General features: G+C 55.2%; 2 protein-coding genes across 2 annotated transcripts; one reads left to right on the top strand and one right to left on the bottom strand.

Moving 5' to 3' along the window:
• Positions 1-2,817: 2,817 nt before the first annotated feature.
• On the top strand, positions 2,818-5,988 carry Emp3 (epithelial membrane protein 3). Its single transcript, XM_051174331.1, has 5 exons — positions 2,818-2,894; positions 3,747-3,837; positions 4,006-4,108; positions 4,594-4,734; positions 5,783-5,988. The coding sequence occupies exons 2-5, from the start codon at positions 3,760-3,762 to the stop codon at positions 5,950-5,952; spliced, it is 492 nt and encodes a 163-aa protein (XP_051030288.1). The 5' UTR covers positions 2,818-2,894; positions 3,747-3,759; the 3' UTR covers positions 5,953-5,988.
• A 1,397-nt stretch (positions 5,989-7,385) lies between these two features.
• On the bottom strand, positions 7,386-20,876 carry Tmem143 (transmembrane protein 143). Its single transcript, XM_051174309.1, has 8 exons — positions 20,831-20,876; positions 20,275-20,506; positions 18,810-18,914; positions 12,840-13,034; positions 11,500-11,630; positions 10,443-10,722; positions 8,042-8,231; positions 7,386-7,629 (listed from the first exon to the last, which is right to left on the bottom strand). Exons 1-8 carry the CDS (start codon positions 20,851-20,853, stop codon positions 7,406-7,408), a joined length of 1,380 nt encoding a protein of 459 aa, XP_051030266.1. The 5' UTR covers positions 20,854-20,876; the 3' UTR covers positions 7,386-7,405.
• Positions 20,877-21,222: the final 346 nt, after the last annotated feature.

The raw sequence follows: 21,222 nt of genomic DNA, 5'->3' as shown, positions 1-21,222 counted from the left end.
GAGGGGGACCGGGAGGAGGAGGGAGGGCGGGGACCGGGAGGAGGGAGGAGGGCGGGGACCGGGAGGAGGAGGAGGAGGGGGCCGGGAGGAGGAGGAGGAGGGCGGGGACCGGGAGGAGGAGGGGCCGGGAGGAGGAGGAGGGACCGGGATGAGGAGGAGGGGCCGGGAGGAGGAGGGGCCGGGAGGAGGAGGAGGGGCCGGGATGAGGGCGGGGACCGGGAGGAGGAGGAGGGGCCGGGAGGAGGAGGAGGGGCCGGGATGAGGGCGGGGACCGGGAGGAGGAGGAGGGGCCGGGAGGAGGAGGAGGAGGGCGGGGACCGGGAGGAGGAGGGGCCGGGAGGAGGAGGAGGGACCGGGATGAGGAGGAGGGGCCGGGAGGAGGAGGGGCCGGGAGGAGGAGGAGGGGCCGGGATGAGGGCGGGGACCGGGAGGAGGAGGAGGGGCCGGGAGGAGGAGGAGGGGCCGGGATGAGGGCGGGGACCGGGAGGAGGAGGAGGGGCCGGGAGGAGGAGGAGGAACCGGGAGGAGGAGGAGGGTCCGGGAGGAGGAGGGCGGGGACCGGGAGGAGGAGGAGGGGCCGGGAGGAGGAGGAGGGGCCGGGAGGAGGAGGGGCCGGGAGGAGCGGGCGGCCCGAGGGTTGTAGTGAGAAGGGGCGCTTAGGAGTAAAGGGCGGGGCTCTAGGGGTGGGGCCGGGCCCCGTTATTTAAGGGAGCGTGGCGGGTGGCCGGGACCTGCGGGAGCGGCCCCGCGGTGGGGACGCGCAGTGTGTCGGGGAGCCTGGGGAAACGTTTAGAAGACTAGACGTTAGGGCTGGGCGGGGCCCTTCAGTACGGCCCTAGAAGTGTGTGCCTTGGGCTGGGCATTTGGGGGATTTATGGTTTGGAGGGACGCTCACCGCGCAGTTCCTACACAGGCTCACTACGCATGCGCGACCAACGGCTTGCGGGGGCGGGGCGGAAGTGGGGGGGGCGGGGCCTCCTGCGGCCCCTTCTCCGGGCCAAGCGCTGGGTCCCACGTGGTGCTCTTGCGAGCGGAGCGGGCTGTGGGCGCCGCTCGCTGCAGGCTGGGTGTGCCTGACGCCTGCGGTTTCCTGTGGGAGGAAGTAGCTGCGAGGCCGAGCTCCTCCGGGGCCTGGGCGGGGGAGATCCCGCCGCCACCCTCGGTCTCCAAATACTTACACTTGTGCGGGGCCCTGTCATTGGGGATTCCCTAGGTGTGCCGAGTACCGCTCTGCGTCTACTCTTTCAAGCAGTGTTAGGGCTGTTCCCAGCCTCCTCAGCCCGTCAGCATCTTCCTTGGTCCTGGCTCAGCCCTCCTCCCAGGCCTGGGATGCAGCCTCCTGTCCCTCAGGGACCCAATAGAGTTCCCCCTCCCCAGCCACCCTCATTTAGGATTCCAAACTTTACCTTTGGGACTCAATGGACCCAAGTTTTTGCCCTTCCTCGAGTTCCGCTGACTCCACTTGAAGCCCCAATGCCTGCTCTAAGTTGCACAAAACTTCCAAACACTGCTCCAGACCTATGTTACCCACTGTTCTAGCCCTCTTTTACAGATGAAGCATGGACAGGTGGTCAGTGACTTGCCTGGGACCACACAGCCAGCGAGTGGCTCCAGAGTCTAGGCAGCTCTCACCCCCAGCTCTGACCCCATCAGATGCCCACACAGCCCATCACCAGGTCCCCAGCCCTTCATCAGAACCAGAACTCAGACCCTGACGAAGAATGCAGTATACTCAGTCATCACCCACACCCTGAACTCAGTGTCCGGAGAATAAACAGTGACCACTCACATTACCACCCTGGGACTACAGTGCTGAGAATTCTAATGGGCTGCCATAACACAGTAAAATCCAGGTCCTTCATGAATGTTCAAGGGAACGCTCTGATGTCCCTGCTCACCACACCCTAGGCTGCCTGTGCTCCAGCCACACTTCTGTATGCTCCCCCAATCAACAGGAGCTTGTTCTCGGGGCCTGAGAAATTTTCTTTTCTCCCTAGTATCCAAATGACTCCTTTCCTTGAATCTCGGGTCAAATATGCCCTCCAAGAGGCCTTCCAGGATTATCCTGTGTTACTTAGCCCCCACCCAGCCACCCACCCAGTCATTATTTCCATCACTATTTTCTTTACTGGCTGTATATTGTACCCACTATACAGATTAGCAAACTGAGGCCCAGGGAAGTGAAATAGTCTGCCCAAAGTCACAAAACCAGAAAATGGTGGCTCCTTTCCATACTTTATTTTTCCCCCCTGTGTAGCTTTGGAGCCTGTCCTGTTGTCCTGAAACTCACTCTGAAGACCAGGCTGGCCTCGAACTCATAGAGATCCACCTGTCTCTGCGTCCCAAGTGCTGGGGTTAAAGGCGTGCGCCACCACCACCACCTGGCCTTAGATTCGTACTTTTTGTCCCACCTCAAAATTTGATCTATTCACAGGAGTCTGGCCTTCTGCAAAGTCCACTCTGCCCCAAACTCCATCAAAGACAGCAGGCAGGCTTATGGTCCAAGGAGGTAATGTGCCCCACCTCAGGGCCCTAGAGGCTTCTCCCTTGAGCCCTGAAAGGAGGTCCCAGAACATGCCCCCCAGTGAGACTAGTGGGCAGAGAATAAGGAACCAAGTTCTTGTGCCCTCCTCCCCTGCCTGCAGAGCTCAGCTGGGCGAGGCCAGAGTGGATATAAAAGGGTTGGTATATATTGAGAGTTAAGAGAGGCAGAAACCACCAGAAGAGAGAAAGGGAGGGAGGGGGAAGGAGAGGGTGGTAATAAGGGGTGGGAGGAAGGCGGTGAGGGAGGCTGAGGGAGGCGGGGGCCTCAGAGTGGAAGGAGGGAGCCAAAGGGCGGGGCGAGAGGCCCAAACGAGGACAGACTCCAACTCTGACTTCTCCAGCGACTCTCGGTAAGTTTTCAATCCGTTATTCAGACGGGACTTTATATACTGGGCAACATGGCTCCCTGGGAGGGGCACCCTAGGCAGGAAGAAACCCTCCACTCTGCTCCCAAGGACACTAGTAACTGAAGGAGGGGTCTCTCGCCTTGACGGTGGGGACACAGGAAAGAGTAGGGTCATCTATAGGACTGGCCCTCGCAGAGCACACCATGGGAAAGGTCCTGCAGCCTCTCCATGGGGCATTCCATTCTCTGTTGAGATTGAGGGGTGCAGGAGGGCTCCCAGGCCGAGCTCTCTGCACAAGGCAGGGTGTTCTACCGAAGGTGCTCTCACCACCCAGACCCCCCCCTTCTAATCCATCTCCCCAAGTGTCCAGAGCAGTGGGGTCTGCAGTAGGGTGGCGTGAGGGCCGGGCCGCAGAGACTCAGCCAGGGGCTGGAGTTTCCCTGGTGCTGGAGGGAGGGGGGTGAGTCACCCATGACTCACCCCAGGAGAAGAGAATGAGTCAAGGATGCCTGTCCTCGGGGCAGCTCCTGCTCTTGATGGATTAGAAAGGGGTGTCAATGTAAGCGTTCATGTAGCCTGGGGGCAAGCCCTGAAGACGCACCAATATAGTGTCCGCCCTGTTCATCCATCCGTCTCCTGAAGTCCATGTAGGGCATTCGCTAGGCCACTCCAGGAGCACAGGAGCCCGGGGCTCACCCTTCTACTTCCTGGGGAGGACTGCTCAACCTACTCCCCAAGAGCCTTCCCAAGCCCTCCTACCCCAGACGCTAGCATCCTTCCCAGCCTTCCTGGCTCAGACTTAGAAAGCCAGACCCCAGCCCCCCTGCCCGGGAGTGAGTGCTCCTATCTTTGCAGGCATCTGGCTACCATGTCACTGCTCCTGTTAGTGGTCTCTGCCCTTCACATCCTCATCCTTATCTTGCTTTTTGTGGCTACTTTGGACAAGGTAAGCTTCCAACTCACTGTGAACCCCAGCCACGGCCCACCTCTTAAGCCTCCGCCTCCCTACCTCCAAGCCAGTCCCTTCCCTCTAGCCTGGTCCCCCCTTAGCCCTCCCCACTCTCCCTGATGCCACCCTCTTCTCCTCACCCTCCCTGATCCCTGTCCCTCCCAGTCCTGGTGGACTCTCCCAGAGAAGGAGTCCTTGAACCTGTGGTATGACTGCACATGGAACGCCACCGCCAAAACGTGGGCCTGCAGTAACGTCAGTGACAATGGTGAGCATATCAGGGAGGGCAGCAGCGGAAGGCCCCAACTAGGCCAGGGCCGGGACTGACACCAGAACACAGGCTGTGAGCGCCTGGGGCTGGCACAGGCAGCCTGTCTGGATGGAAAGGCCACTGCCTCTGTTCTGGTGGATCCAGAAAGAGTGGCGGTCACAGGCTGCAGGCTTAAGGAATGGGGAGAAAGCTCCCTAAAGTCTGAGCTAGTGTTGTGGATGCGGGAGCCATTCACTGAAGCTGGGGCGAGCAGGGAAGGGTCAGGGTTCTAAAGAGATGGAGTTACCTTCTTCCAAACTTCTAAGTGAGGGTGGGGCTGAGCTCGTCAGGAAAGTGTTTGCACGGTGTGTGATCCTTGTAACGGATGCACGCCTGAAGCCTGCCTGGCTGAACCTGGAGTGGGCAGGGACCAGCAAGTGGAGACTGGAGTGGGGGTGGGGGGGTGTCATGGGCTGTGAGCTCACCTGTGTCTCCCCCTACAGGCTGGCTGAAGGCAGTGCAGGTGCTCATGGTTCTGTCTCTCATCCTCTGCTGCCTGTCCTTCATTCTCTTCATGTTCCAGCTCTACACCATGCGGACAGGAGGGCTCTTCTATGCCACGGGCCTCTGCCAGCTCTGCACTAGTAAGCACTTCCCCAAGATCAGGGGAATCGAAGTACACCACGAAAGGCCCTCCCCCAAAGGCAGCCTCTGTGGCCCAGGGCTAGTGGAGGTGCAGTTCTCAGATGCTCTGCGGTGGTGGTCTGGGTACTGGGGTGAGCCCGTACTTAAGAAGTAGGTTTTGGTAAATGATTTGAGTTCCCTGAGTTCCCGGGATGGAGGCAGCTAAGAGGCACCATAAAAGGCATAGTCTGAATCTTATCGGCCAGCTGCTGTTTCTTGTACACCTGTTGATGGAGTTTACTTTTTCTTGTCGCTCGGTGTTGTGGATATAACACAGGGCCTCTGCATGCAGGACAAGCTCTCTCTGAGGCACATGCCCAGCTCCACACTGGTGGATTCTCTTGTTATTGTTTATTTGGAAAAAGGCTCTCACTAAGTCGTCTCGGCTGGCCTTGAACTATGCCCTCACCTCCTGAGTAGCTGAGTGTTAGGCTGTCAAGTCATGTTCCACTTTTTTTTTAAGGTCAAATAATTTGAGGCTTGAAGGGATTGGGGGATGAGAAGCCAATGAGATCTGAACACATCGCTCTATTCTTTCTTTTTGGCTCTAGGTGCAAAGGGCTGAGTTGATCATGGTGGTTTGGGAAACATATTCCTGGGTTCCCAGAGAACCATGTTTGGCTCACGAAAAACTCAAAAAGAGCCAGGCGGTGGTGGCGCACACCTTTAATCCCAGCACTTGGGAGGCAGAGAGAGGCAGATCCCTGTGAGTTCAAGACCAGCCTGGTCTACACAGCTAGTTCCAGGATGGCCAGGGCCACACAGAGAAACCCTGTCTCAAAAAAACCAGACCCAAACAAAACAAAACCAAAAAAAAAAAACCCTCAAAAAGAATTCCGTGGATGGATAGCTGCCATGGCCTTATGTCACAGATGAGCAGCTGGGGACCAGAGGAGAAGCTGCCGTGTGGCAGCTGGGAGCCTGTGGGACCTCTGGGCACCGAGCGCAGGGCAGGGCAGTCTCCCTCCCTGCCCTGCCAGCCTCACACCTGTCTTCCGGGCTCCACAGGCGCAGCTGTGTTCTCTGGGGCACTGATCTATGCCATCCATGCTGAGGAGATCCTGGCGCAGCACCCACGCGGGGGCAGCTTTGGTTACTGCTTTGCCCTGGCCTGGGTGGCTTTCCCACTTGCCCTGGTCAGTGGAATTGTGTACATCCACCTGCGGAAACGTGAATGAATGCGTCCCCTAGAAAATAAACCGTTTCAACCATGAGCCCGACTCAGCTCCTTTCTCCTTCCTTAACACCTACCCCCTCCAGGCTCTTCCAGAGCTCGACTCCCAGGCTCTCTGCCCTGGGACACCAGTTTCCTGGGGCAACTTACCTAGGTAAGATCAGGATGCGCCCATTCCTCCCCGAGCTCCTTAGAACTGCCTCAGTCCCTCTCCCAGCTCCTGAGAACTGCCTCAGTCCCCTCTCCCAGCTCCTGAGAACTGCCTCAGTCCCCTCTCCCAGCTCCTGAGAACTGCCTCAGTCCCCTCTCCCAGCTCCTGAGAACTGCCTCAGTCCCTCTCCCAGCTCTCAGGGACCCAGGCTGCCTTGCATTTCTGAGTTGATCTCCTCCATGTGTTCTCTCTGACTGACACTGGGAGTTGTTTCCTATTGCAAACTCTTCTCCTTTCTAGAACCCAACCCTTCCCACAGCAGCAGAGACCACCTGTACAGCCAACACAACCCCACCCTGCCCAGGCAGTGGCCAGCAGGGTTTCACAGGCTCTACCCTGGCTGTGTACCACTGCATGCTGACAGTCTGCACTCCTAGCAGACTCTTGCAACCTAGGCTTCCCTCAGACATCAGAGCTTCTGAGAGTCCTGTCTGGGACCCAGCCACGCCCGCTCTCCAGGGTTCTAACCACCCCCCTAAAACCTCCAGCCACACCAACCAGATTTATTAAACATTATTTATTCCTTAAGAAGGTAAAGTGATAAATATTGCACATGTAGGGAGACCCAGGCCAAAGTGGTGTCTGCAGCAAGACAGAGCAGGCCTGGGAGCCCGCTGGGGCCTGAGCTGCCATGATCTCGGGATGGAATGCAGGCCCAAGTCTTTGGGGCAGGAAGTTCCCAGTGCCTTCAACCAGAACGGATCAGCTGCAGAACAGATGGTTCATCTCACATGGGTTCACAGAGCAGACTCCTCCTGGGATTCTGATTGGCTGCCCACCGTTGAGGTGCCCAGTGTCTGTCGCCCTCGGTGTGCCAGAACCAGACGGCTGGCGGGCTGCGGTGGGCCCCGGTGCCTGTGGCGGGCAGATCCTGTGCAGGCTGAACAGATGCCGAAGCAGGGCCTCCCCGCACAGCCTGGCCCGTCTCCCTGTGGCCAACTCTGGGCTGCAATCCAGCAGCTGTGTCAAACCTCCCCAGGTCCCGCCCCCTCCTGTCAGGGGCGGGGCCGAGAAACAAATTACAAGCTGAAATAAACGGCTTTGATTGGCTGGCCTCAGGAGGCTGCTTAGCAACTGCCAGCCGCCCTGATTGGCTACTCTTAAGTCTACAGCATAGCAAAACTAATGACCTAGCATAAATAATGACCTGTCAACAACCAAGAGTCCAGGCAGGAGATTCGGTTGCCACGATTGACACCTTCCTATGGAGGAGGCGGAGCTTGACACCCTGCCTGGCAGTAAGTGGTCAGGGTGATGGGTAGCTACCACCCCGCGCACCAGCCTGCCAGGCCTCTGGAGTGCCCAGGACCAGTGGGTCAAGTTGTGGCAACTCAGCTGGTGGGAACAACCCGAAGGTGGGAGTCAGAGCTTGCAGGTGGGCCAGGGCCCGGGGTCCATTGAAGGCCACATTACAGCCAGACTGGGCTAGAAGCCAGCTCTCCACTTCAGACTGTAGCCACTTGGAGGTCTCTGTGGGGAAAGACTATGTTCAAGCTGCAGCTAGAGGGGGTCTGAGGCTGAAGGACAACATAGAGAGCCCAGAGAATGCAGGGTTGGCAATGGGGGACGGCAGGGAGGGGCTGGGGGACAGGAGGGAGGGGCTGGGGACAGGAGGGAGGGGCTGGGGACAGGAGGGAGGGGCTGGGGACAGGAGGGAGGGGCTGGGGACAGGAAGGAGGGGCTGGGGACAGGAGGGAGGGGCTGGGGACGGCAGGGAGGGGCTGGGGACGGCAGGGAGGGGCTGGGGACAGGAGGGAGGGGCTGGGGACAGGAGGGAGGGGCTGGGGACGGCAGGGAGGGGCTGGGGACGGCAGGGAGGGGCTGGGAAGTACTAGGGAAGGCCCAGCACAGCAGGAAGAGACCTAGGTGATGGGAGGTTTACCTTCAGACAGGCCTTGGGCGCCCCCTGGCCTGCGGGCTAAGAAGCTGTGGGCCAGCAGGGTCTCTTTGATGTGCTCCTCCTGCGCGCGGAGTGCCAGGGCACTGAGCAGTTCGGAATTGTTGGATGTGCTGCGATAGTACAGCATGTGTGCCAGCTCGAGCGCCTGGGCACTTCTACGCTGCCCAAACACCTGTGGGAACACAGGCTTAGAAACAGAGGCGCAGGGCCATGCAGAACCAGAGTGCCCTGGCAGCCTAGGCTGGGGCTGAGGCCAAAATGCGCCACCCCCTGCTTTGCTATCTGGCAACACGTTAATGGGTTTGTGCAAAGGTTTTAAAGGTGAGTTTTAGCCTAGCAAATTCCAGTGCCGGTATGTCACTGTCAAGTGCTCTTCCATTTTCCCAGGTGACGTCTAAGATTTGCATTACAGGGACCCAGGACAGAGACTGAGGTGTGTGATGGAATCAGAGCACTGGTGAGAACTCAGGCCACCTCGTTTCTGCATCGAATTGAAGCTTTCCACGATTGAAAAAGAACAGACCCAGAGACCCTGAAGCACAGAAGGAGTGAATACTTAGCGATGGGCATGGCTGGGCATTCCAGTGGGCGGCCAGGGCTGGGCATTCCAGTGGGCGGCCAGGGCTGGGGCCCCAGTTAGAGTATGAATAATAAATGCTACCTGGGGGACCAGAGTGGATCCACGGGGCCCTTCCACCCTGCCAGGCTCTGCAGCCCCGAGGACCACTGAGACGTGAGGGAGAGTCCATCTGGGACGGACAGCATCTCCTCCCCAGAACACTGGGCCCTGCTCTCGGCCTCACCCGGCACTGTGCTTCTGGCACAGCAGCTCCTCTCTGCTTCTAACCTGTGGCTCCCTGCGACCCTGAGGAGAAGGCCCAGAATGCGTGGGCATGGGCCGCCCTGGCCACACTGGGCAGATTTAAAATAAAACCCTGCTGCACGCTCCTCTCCCAACCCCGTGTGCTGGCCCTTTGTATCCAGCCTCCCCTGTGGCCAGCATGGCCTGGCCGTCCTTTGTAGGATTTATCACAGGTTTCCCTGAGAGAGAGCCTGTCAAAACTGCTGAAAGCAGCTTGGGAACGAATGGGCTGGCAAGTGAATGATGGGATGTGCACAGCTTGTGGCGGGCTGCACTCCGAGGTAATGCAGGCCCAGAAAAGCTGAGAAGGGCCAGCCTTCCCATCCATCTGGGCCAAGAGGGCGCGCAGTGGCAAGGAGGACACAGGTTGGGCGTGCCAACCCCACCTGCCCTCTTGACCCTGAATCCTAGCGGCTGGGCAACACCTACATGAGCACCTCAACCCTATGCTGTAGCTCGGAGGGGAAGCTTATTAACTACACAACTTCCTGGCCCAGAGCTCAGTTTCCAAACCTGTCCTTAGGGGCTGGAGCTGGCTCTCTTAGTGATCACAGTAGCCCTCCAGGAAGGAAACTCAGGGGACAAAGACCCCCCCTACTGTAATGGCCACACCTCACTCCAACAGTGACCTCACGTGGCACTTCCTGTCTGTGGCCAGGCTCAGCTTGACTCACTTAACCCCTGCCCACCCCTCTACATCAGGTCCTCTAACCACTCTCGTTGTGCAGTGTGGGAGCTGGGGCAGAGGAAAGCTAAGCAACTTAAGAGCGCACAGCTGGAGAACAGTAGTCACGTTCAAATATGAACCGCCATGGTCAAGCTCCAAAGCGTTCATCCTTTGGTTCGTCCTTGAGCCTGTGCCCACTACGACTCCTTTGGTTCGTCCTTGAGCCTGTGCCCACTACGACTCCTTTGGTTCGTCCTTGAGCCTGTGCCCACTACGACTCCTTTGGTTCGTCCTTGAGCCTGTGCCCACTACGACTCCTTTGGTTCGTCCTTGAGCCTGTGCCCACTACGACTCCTTTGGTTCGTCCTTGAGCCTGTGCCCACTACGACTCCTTTGGTTCGTCCTTGAGCCTGTGCCCACTACGACTCCTTTGGTTCGTCCTTGAGCCTGTGCCCACTACGACTCCTTTGGTTCGTCCTTGAGCCTGTGCCCACTACGACTCCTTTGGTTCGTCCTTGAGCCTGTGCCCACTACGACTCCTTTGGTTCGTCCTTGAGCCTGTGCCCACTACGACTCCTTCGGTTCGTCCTTGAGCCTGTGCCCACTACGACTCCTTTGGTTCGTCCTTGAGCCTGTGCCCACTACGACTCCTTCGGTTCGTCCTTGAGCCTGTGCCCACTACGACTCCGCTCTGCTGATGCCAAGGCTGGGTTTACAGGGAGTAAGGGCCCTGCCGGGGTGAAGCGTGCTGGTGAGCGAAGGAGGAGGGTGTAAGGATGCCCGGAGCACGGAAGGACTAAAAGGCCAGGGGCCCTGGCCGGGCAGTCCAAGCAGCAGGGACCCACGGTGCTCACCTTGGAGGCCCTCAGGCCCATGAAGGCAGCGAAGAGCAGCAGCAGCAGGGAGGTGGCCATCTTGAGGTCAGACAGTATCACCATGCCCACATTGACGAAGAACACGACTCCCGAGACCACCAGCATCAGGTTGAGCAGGGCGCGCTGCAGCATGGGCGTGCGCACCTTCAGCTCTGGCAGCAGCTGCTCCAAGCCCTCCAGTGGGGTGTCCTTGAAGCTCTTCAGAACCAGGTGCCCACGTTTGGTCCGGGCTGCCAATATCACACGCTTGAAGTATCTCCTGAGGGCCAGAAGGGAGGCCGTGGGTGCAGAGTGAGGGGTGTGAGGGCCAGAGCCCTCTCACCTTGCCATGACTACTCCTGGTTGTCAGCCTGAGCACATCTGGGATCCATAAAACCCAAGCTGTTGGGCACTCCTGTGAGGGAGTGCCCGGCTGGACTGTTGACCTGGGCAGATCCACCCGCTCACTTGGCAACCACCTTCCAGTGACAGCCTACATAAAAGGCCTGGAGGCACACGCCTTTGAATCCAGCAGTCAGGAACAGGGCAGGCAGATCTTTGTGAGTTCAAGTCCAGCCTGGTCTATAGAGCGAGTTCCAGGACAGCCAGGACTGCACAGAGAAACCCTGTCTCAGAAAGCCAAACAATAAAAAGAACTCGGGCACGCCCCATGTCCATGCTGAGTGGCCTTCTAGAAAGATGCTTGAGTTCAAGGGGTCGGAAGTCGCATGTTCGACCCCGGGGACTGGTTAATTATACACTCCTGTTGGACCCGGCAGCTGTTCATCAAAAGCATGCCATGCCACTTCTTCTGGCCCTCAGTTTTCCTCATCTGGAAAATGGAGATGACTCGCTCTCCCCTTCTCTCCCTATACAAACAGTAGTTCTCACTTCCTCTTGGAAAGAAAAGGCTCCATTTTGACAATTTGTGCCTCCCGTTTCTGACTTCTCCCTGGGGCCCCAGACACCAAAGCCAGATAGATACTGACCTGTCAGCCCCCTCTCCACTCAAACCTTGCTCCCCTTTGCTGCAACTGGGGAACAGGGGCCTCCTCACCTCTCCACAGGGGGCAACTTCCTGAAGAAGCCACGCTTGGAGCCCACACTGGACATGTGGGGCATCTGCCCAACTTTCTGGCCCAGGGCCCAGAATTGCATGTAGATATACTGATCCAAATTTATTGTCACCTGCCAACGGGGAAAAGGAAGCAGGGGAGATGTTACAGGCCGGGTGCCAGAGTACACATCCTACCAGAAAGGACCCTGCCTTTTGTCACTGATCATGGAATGTGTGGGTACAGGACTCACACATGACTGTTCATGTTGTACATTGCATAGGGTTGGGCCTGCACACAGGAGACGTCTTAGAATCTAAAGTAGCACTGGTTTGTTTTTTTGTTTTGTTTTGTTTTTTTAATAATTTATTTTATGTGCATTGGTGTGAACGTGACAGATCCCATAGCACTGGAGTTACAGACAGTTGTGAGCTGCCATGTGGGTGCTGGGAATTGAACCCAGGTCCTCTGGAAGAGCAGCCAGGGCTCTGAACCACTGAGCCATCTCTCCACCCCAGGAGCACTGATCTTAAGAGTCTCCATTTATGAAGCAACTACAAAGACAAGACATTGTCACTGAAACTTCGATTCTCCACAACGGGCAGATCACATCCTAAAATATGACAGAATGTGTCTAGACAAAATAAATCTTAACACTCACTAAAATGTGGGACTGGAGATTTAGTATCTGTTCAGTTTTGTTGTCTTGGTGGAAGGGAGGATAGAGAGGGTTTTGGTTGTTGTTATTTTTTGGTAGGGTTTTTAGGGACAAAAAATTTGGGGGGGAATATTGAGACAGGGCGTCACATGTAGCCCTGATTATCCCGGTACTGGCCCTGTAGACCAGGCTGGGCTCTGTCTCACAGAGACCCACCCACCTCTGCCTCCCGAGTGCTGGGACTAAAGGCGTGGCCACCACACCCAGTCTTTGGATTTTTTTTTTTTAAGATTTATTTTTTATTTTATACGTATAGGGGTTTGGTCTTCGTGTATGAAAGTGCATTGCAGCCGGGCAGTGGTGGCACATGCCTTTAATCCCAGCACTCAGGAGGGTACTGGAACTCCTGAAACTGGAATTACAGACAGCTTATAGGTATGTGGGCACTAGGAACAGACCCTGGGTCCTCTGCAAGAGCAACAAGCGCCCTTAACCGTAGAGCCATCTCTCCAGCCCCTGGAATGTGTTTTATATTGTTAATTATGGAATCTTGTCAGGTGGCAACACGGTACTTGACCCTAGACCCTCATCTGATGGCCCTTTCCTGACAGAGGGCACCAAAGTGGCTGGAGAAAGGGGAGCTTTCTGTAGGCAAGCAAATGTGACTCCTCTGGGGACAGGTACCTGGACCTCATCCTGAGGGTGATGGACAACAAGTGCATAAGCCAGGGCATCTTCAGAGAGTGGAGAGAAGTTGGCCTGAGCCAGCAGGGGCTTCAGAGCCTGCAGCACGTCCTTCTCGCTAGACAGACGCTCGAGGTCAGTAAGGGATGGCTGGTCCAGGGTCTCCCTGTCAGGGTTGATGGGGTCATACAGGGCCTGAGGAGAGATGACAGAAAAAACAGGGAGGCCACACAGCATGGGGATGTGGGCCCCTGAGGACTGAGAAAGCCCAGAGCTCAGTCTTGTGTGCTCTCTCCAGGAGAGTGTTCCGCTGCCACACACATGTTGAAACCCACGTGCAGGTGGGTGTGGTGCACGTCTTTAATTCTGTACTCGGGAGGCAGAGTCGGGTGGATCTCTGTGAGTGAAAGCCCAGCCTGGCCTACAGAAAGAATTCCAAGTTAGCCAGGGTAACATAGTGAGACCCCATCTCAGGAAGAAAACCAACAAAACATTGTGTAGACAAGCTCAGCCACATCTCCAGCTTCCTCCTGAGGTCTGCCCTGAGTAGGTGGTCCCTCCTCCTCCAAAGCAGCTGTAGGAGGCCAGTCTGCCAAGCAGCCAAGGCCAGGTCACCAGGAGACAGGTCTACATAGGGACTGAATGGAGGTGACAGCCACCCCCAACATCTTTTGTACTGACGACTGCCCCCAACACTTTGGGGGGGGGGGGGAGTCAGGGAGAATCCCAGATGCTAGCCTACCTGGTCCCAGCATGATGTGTATTTGTCCCAGACAGTGTGACTGGCTTTGGAAGAAGTGGAACCCAGTCCACCAATGATCGACAACAGGTCTCAGAGTCTCAGAGCAATCTCTGAGCAGGTACCCAAGCCAGTGGAAAGTGCTCCATACAGAACAGCTTGAGCAAAGGCTGATAGAGGGAGATGCTGGGTGTGTCCATACCTCAGCTTTCACATCTGTAAGTAAGGATGGCAATGGGCCCATTTTCACACTGGAAATGCGCCTCTAACTGGCTCCACATAACAGAAAAGTGTGCAGGATTTTCATCCACGCTTTCCGTCCTTCATTGAAGTTTCCCAGCAGTGTGCAGAGAATGGGCTGGACTTGAAGGGATCAGTGAGGTCTCGAGTCCATTCAAATGGGGAGGCCATGGGCAGGGCTCAAGCAAAGCTGGCCGTAGACCACATCCACAGATGCCCAGAATGACCTGACAGATTGCATGACTAGGCCTGAAGCTGCAGCCTTCAAGGGGAGGGGGAGGGGAGGAGAGCATCCCTCAGGCATCACCCGCCAGGTTCTCCTCCGAGAGCTTCACGCTAGAAGCCTAGGCACGGTACATGAGCTGGTGCCCCTCCTCCCCATGCTCCTCTCCCTCCTCACCCCTGCCCATGAGTCTGCTGCCCCAGCACAGACGTGCTTTTCCTAGTCTACTGTTCCCCACCTGCAATGCAAATACAACCACCACGAGCTTCCCATTTGCTTTTGCTTGTTTGTTTTAATTGTTTAAGATTTGTTTTATTTTGTGTATGAGTGTTTTGCCTACATGCATGTATATGTACCACATGCATGTCTTGTCCCCACAGAAGTCAAAAAAAGACACCAGATTCCCTGGAAGCAGGGTTGTGGACAGTCATGAACCACCATGTGGGTGATGAGAACTGAACTCGGGTCCTCCGCATGGGCAGGAAGCCCTAGTAACCGCTGTGGAATACTATTTTAACTAGACAAAGACTGACACATCTGTTTATGGTGTGGGACATTACTGTAGCTGTGTAAAGGTGTGTTACTTCTGTTTTGCTGCGTTTGTTTAATTATGTAGAACAGGTGTTACATTTGTTTCGCCTTGCCTGCCTAAGGCATCTGATAGGTCTGATAAAGAGCTGAACAGCCAATAGCCAGGCAGAGAAAGGATAGGCGGGGCTGACAGGCCGGGCCGATAGCTAGGAAGAGAAATCTAGGCTCAACAAAGAAGGACAAGGAGAGAGCAGAGACGTTGGAGGAGAATGGGGAAAACTGGCCAGGGCAAGAAGCCAGGCAGAGGCCGGCCAACCTGACAGACATGAAGACAGCAGGAAAGTAAAATGTAAAGAAAGGGAAGAGGTAAAAAGCCCCAAGGGAAAGTGAAGATGAAGAGAAACAGGTAAAGTTAAAGCTAACAAGAAAAGAGCTAAGCGAAGGCCAAGCATTCGAAACTGGCTAGTCTCTGTGTCATGATCTGGAAGCCGGTTGGTGACCCAAAAGAAAAGGCCCGGTACTCTTAACTGCTGGACTCTCTCCAACCCATGGCCTCCCCATTTGAATGGGCTCAAGGCCTCACTGATATAAGTCCCATGGGTCCGGCAGCTGGCCCAGCACTCTGCTGTGAGATCTCAATGCAGGATGGGAATGGTGAGCACAACTCCCGCACACTTTTCTGTTATGCTTGAAGCCAGTTAGGGGCGCATTTCCAGCCTGTGAAAATGGGACCATTGTCATCCTTACTTACAGATGTGAAAGCTGAGGTATGGACACACCCAGATCTGCCAGTTACTTACAAAGCCCTTTAGTGCTTGGGAGGCTGAGGCAGGAGGATTGTACATTTGTGGATTTGAGGTCAGCCCAGGCTACCAATGAGGCTGCACCTCCATAAATAAACAAAGCGCTGCCAAGGTTTCCAACGCCTGGGAAGCAGGATCATACACCTACAAGGTTTCCAACGCCTGGGAAGCAGAATCATACACCTACAAGGTTTCCAACGCCTGGGAAGCAGAATCATACACCTACAAGGTTTCCAACGCCTGGGGAGCAGAATCATACACCTACAAGGTTTCCAACGCCTGGGAAGCAGAATCATACACCTACAAGGTTTCCAACGCCTGGGAAGCAGAATCATACACCTACAAGGTTTCCAACGCCTGGGGAGCAGAATCATACACCTACAAGGCCCCACAAAACTTTTGTGTAGTATTGGTGTGTTTGTGTATGGTGGAGGGACAGAGGACAGCTTTGAGGAGTTGATTCTCCCGGGGCTGGACTGAGGTCATCAGGCTTTCGTGGCAAGAACTTTCACCTGCTGAATCATCTCATTACCCGCTATGGAGCTTTTGAGGAACAAAGGGTCAGAGGGTCACGGGTGCTGTAGTTAACAAGTGGTTATGTGAGTGCTAGGAACCAAAAGATGCTCTGGAAAACCAGCACATGTTCCAAACCACTGAGCTATCTCTCCAGCCGTGTGCGTGTGCGTGTGTGTGTGTGTGTGTGTGTGTGTGTACACTATATACACACAGAGATAATTAGCATGAGATTATATGAGTGGGGGTGTGCGTGTATGTATATATATATGTGTGTATATATATAGATATATATTAATGTTAATATTCCTTAGAATGAGAGTATGAGAGGCACACCATGAAATATGTGTGAAAGTCAGAGGATAACTTGAAGGAGTTAGTTCTCTCCTTCTACCATGTGGGCTCCAGGGATCAAATACAGGTCACCAGGCTTGGTGGCAAGCACCCTCATTAACTGAGCCATTGGTCCTGCATGGTTTTCTGAAACAGGTTTATGTCGCCAAGCCTGACCTTGAACCCCTGATCCTCCGCCTCCCAATGCTGGGCTATAGGAGTGCACTACCAGACTCCAAGGTTCAACTTAAACCCACATGAGGTCAGTTGCTGCACCAGTGGGTCTTGCCAAGCTGCAGCAGGCACCATTTCAGACTCTGCATACTGAGCTCCATGCGGAGTCGCAGGCAGGGGCTCTGCTACACAGACCACAGTCCCTCCCCACTCACTAGTGGCTCCAATCCCTGCTTCTCCCACCGTTCATACACACTTGCCCCCCCCCCCCCAGGGCAGCTACAGGCCTGACAGCCTCACATTGCTAGAGAATAAAGGGCAACAGCCTTCTGGTGCTAACCCACGCCCTGTGGCCTCCCACCTGAGTCCTAGGTTTGCACAGCCCAGGTTCTCCACGCAGTTTCAGGCTACCCCCAGCAGAGCCAAACCCTGCCCACTCATCATCCTCCCGAGTCGCCCTGAACACACTATGTTCACAGCAGACCCTGGATCTAACCATGGACCGGATCTGGGCACAGCTGGGGACACTGAACCCAAGGCCAGCAGTATCTCCACCTGTAAGGCTCCCCTTCGCCAGCTGCACTTCCCATGCTCTGGGGACTGTCCAGGCAGGCAGGCTGGGTGGCTGGGGCACAGGACCCACGTGAGTGATTGGGGCTGTGGTTGCAGGACTTCAGTATGACTTCACCACACTTTCTACTAAGAGACCACCAGAGGGCGCCTGCTCACACTGCCCATAGGGGCTGCTCCCTGTGCAAAACCCTCCTTAATTCTTCTGTTTTTGTGTTTTTGTTTTTGGGGGTGGGGAATGTGCACAGCTCCAACCTAAGGCACCTCCACCTCCTAGCACCTGACCAGGTAATTAGCCCCACAAATCGGGGTACACTCATATTCTATTCTGCATCTCTATGTGTTTAAAATTTTATATAGCAGGGCCCAGAATGCTGGTACATGCCTTTAGTGACAGCAGAGGCAGAGGCAGAGGCAGAGGCAGAGGCAGAGGAGGCAGAGGCAGAGGCAGAGGCAGAGGCAGAGGCAGAGGCAGAGGCAGAGGCAGAGGCAGAGGCAGAGGCAGAGGCAGGCAGATCGCTCACTCAGGGCCAACCAGGGCTATATTGTGAGATCCCATCTCATAGAAAGGGAGGGAAGGAAGGAGAGTAAATTTTATATAGCAAAATATTTTGAGCAGAAACAAGCAAACAAACAAAACTCTGCTTCTAGAAGCCACGTGCGCCCCAATGACAGCACATGGTGGCAGGTGAGGAGGTCTGGGACTGTACTTGTGACCTCTGTAACCTTTAACTTTTCCCAGGTGCTCCCTGAGCCTGGCTTTTGTCTCTGCAGCAGGGAAGGCTGCAGCCGCACACAGGGCACCCTACCCTGAAGGGCTGCTGTTGTTCAAGGCATGGAGGGTAGCCAGAGGCTGGAGTGTGGCGTCAACTCAGCAGTCTATGGCATCCCAACCTCATACATGTCGGGAAAGTTCTGCCCCTCACCAGCTGATGGGAAGGGACCCTAACCTAAGGATATCCTCCATGGTCAGCATCTGGTTGGCCTGCAGCCTTAACTACTTCAAGTGACCTTTCTGACACTGAAACCCATGCCTGAGCCTGGAACACTCAGCTCTGTGTAATCTATGGAAGAGCCAGAGGGAAAAGGTCAGCCTCTATGCCAGGACGTGACATTAACAGGTTAGACTGCAGTGGTGACCGCAGAGCCCTCACAGAGGTCAAAATCCTTATACGAGAGCACAGAGCTCTTGCTCAACCCTCCACATGTCAGGGCAAGGCTGAGAGCATCTGATGTGAATAAGGAAGCAACCCCATTAGACCCTAGACCCTGGACACTTTGAGCTCAGACTTAGAGCCTGATGTCCCTGAGGAACAAACTCTAGTGTGCAAAACACCCACCTGACAGCAATTTTGTTACCATATCTTAGTCTGAAACACCAATTCTCTTATCTCAGTATCATCGCATCCTTCCAAAGCTTCTCCTTCAGTACAGACAGAGTACACCAGCCACCCTCTGCAGCCCAACAAGTTAACTTCCTCCAGGCATACTGGCACACACCTCTAATACCAGCACAGAGGAAGCAGAGGGCCTCTGTGAGTTCAAGGACATCCTGGTCTACACAGATTCTGGCCAGCCAGATCTATATAGTAAGACAATGTCTCATTTTTAAAAGGAGAGAAAAAAAGAAAGGGAGGGAGGAAAGACCTAAGTCCCTTCTCCCTGCAGATCCCACAACCAGACATCATATTTTACATTCATTTTATTTATTGGCTCCCCATCTGAAATGCCAACTCCATGAGGGTATGGCTACCCTGGTTTGTCCAAGCACGTGTCAGTCACTATGTATCAATCAGACAGAGCAAACATGCATGACAGGACTGGACAGCCATCCTCACCCTCACCTGCAGCCTGGCCAGGAGCTGATGGTAATGAAACAGGGTGCAGAAGTCTACATGAGCCGAGAACGCCTCCAAAGTCGCTCTCTCTGCCGGGCCCGGGTGGAACTCCTGGCACCCAGAAAGAAAACCTAGTTAATTCCAGAGAAACCCTTCCACAGCAACCCACATACAGGATGCGAACTCTGGGCTTTTAAATGTTTTCTTGAAAAGCTGATTTGGCCAATCGTACAGAGCCAGCAAACACAGCACAGAGAAGGCTTCCAGATCCAGAGGCTCGGCCCCTGCTCTGCCACTAACTTTGCACATTCATAAAATGTGTAGCATGTGACAAGTGCTCTTCCGTGGCAGAGCATCATCCCCCAGAAAAGGGACAGGGTTCACGGAGTCAGAACCCCAGTTTTCCAAAGGGGGCACTAAGGCCCAGTGCAGCCATTTGCTGAGGGTCATGATAGGCCCATGTGGCTCCAGAGCATGAAGATGTCCGTTATCCAGACAAATGTCCAAACCTACCTGAGCTTCAATTTCCTCAAGTGCACATGGCTATGGAAATGTCATTCATTCATTCATTCATTCATCTGTTGTGTGTGTGTGGGGGGGTATTGACGTATGTGATTATGTACCAGGTAAGAGCCTAGTACCTGCCAGCAGCAGTCAGAAGAGAGCACTGGATCCCTTGGAACTAGAGCTATGAATGGTTATGAACTACCATATGGGTGCCGGAAACAGGACCTGGGTCTTCTGCAAGAGGAACAAATTCTCTTAACTGCTAAGCCACAGTCCCAGCCCAACTAGGGGAAATTTTAATGAAAACATATGTGCTCATATGGACACACGTGTATATAAAGTCTAGCACAGGACTTGGTACACACAGCAGGTGTCAGTAAATAACTATTATATTAATGATCACCTTCAACAATGGTAGGTCTGACCGAGCTCAGGCTCTGGAACAGATCAGGGATGAGGCAAGGCACGCACTCTTGAAGGCTAGCAAGCGTAAGTACTGACTGACTACCTGCAGCCTCAGATGGGTCACCTGTAAAATGGGACAGTGGTGGTCTCTTCCTTACTGGGTTATGATTTTCTATACTTGACAAACATGTAGCCCCATGCCACAGAGTAAGAACTCGGTGCGATAGTAATTGTGATTACAGCTTTGCAGGCACAATTTTATTATGTGGTAGGAAGTAATGATGAGGATGATAGTTGTATCTATTTGAAGGGGAAAACTCGTGTGCCAGAGTGCCTGTTCAAGGCCCGGAAGAAGTCGGGTCTGGAGTCCATTTTAGGCATCTCATCTCGGAGCGCTTGGCCCTGCATTCCAACTCTTGCAACCACTGGGAACTTTAAAAGGACCAGGAACTACAACTCCCAGGGGGCGCTAGAGCAGTCCACAGCAGGTAAGCGGTGCAGTCGCAAGGTCGGCTGGAAACTGTAGTCCCTAGGCTCTTAGACCACGGATGGGCAGTACCTGTATCAGGAGGCGGAGCAGCTGCTCCTTGGAGAATGGGATGAAGCGCTCCCGGTACTGCTGGGCCCAGTTGCAGGGCTCTGTGGGGTTCCACATCTTTCGATACACCCCCATCCTGTTCGCCAGGGACGACAGAGCCCGGGGAGTCCCGAAGAGAGCAGGCACCAGGGACCATGCTCGGACCTTGGACCCCCAGGTCACAGGCAACATGGCCAGCCCCCTTTCCCAGAGCCTAAACAGAAGCACAGGAGGGGGTGTCAAAGGTCAACTGGAGGCAGCACCTCCTCACACCCCGCCCTTCAGGGGAGAGTCCTTGTCCAGGCTCTAGCTAAGCTTCCTCATGTCTTCCTACACTGCACATTTAGGTGGGTTTCAGGCGAGGGTCAGAGGTCTGGAGCATTCTGAAGGCCCGGGGCCCCTGTAGCGGTGCAGGTGGTCTCTGCGGAGCTTGGACTGCGAGGTAGCTCTCAGGAGTGTTGGGAAACCAGGAAAAGTTAGTAGCGGGTACTGGGCCGTCCTCCCTGGGCCATGCAATCCCCCATACTTCTTCCCTCACCTTAGCTGACGCGCGACTGTCATTGAGCCTTCTGCGCATGTGCAAGGAGAGGCCTTGGGCCCAGAGGCTAGGCTTCAGCAAGCAGCACAACGCATGCGCAAAGCCTGGGTCTTTGAAACCATTTTTTTTTTTTAAGAACCTTTATCTCCACTGCGCATGCCTCACCGCTAATCTGGGTTTAGGTAATACGCACGCGCCAAAGAAGCGTCACCCGGTTTGCTATTTCCAAGAAGGGACGAGGCCGGGGCGGGGCCGGGCCCCGGAGCGCGCGCCGGGCCAACGGCGACCCGCCCAACGTCTGCCCGGGCCACGCCCCTTTTCCGCTCAGCTTGGATAGGCGGGAAGGAAAGGGGCGGGACTTACGTGCAGCCAATCACCCGGAGAGAACAGAA

Source organism: Phodopus roborovskii, unplaced genomic scaffold, assembly GCF_943737965.1.
Source record: "Phodopus roborovskii unplaced genomic scaffold, PHOROB, whole genome shotgun sequence".
Lineage (NCBI taxonomy): Eukaryota > Metazoa > Chordata > Mammalia > Rodentia > Cricetidae > Phodopus > Phodopus roborovskii.
This window is presented reverse-complemented; position numbering and strand designations above follow the sequence as displayed.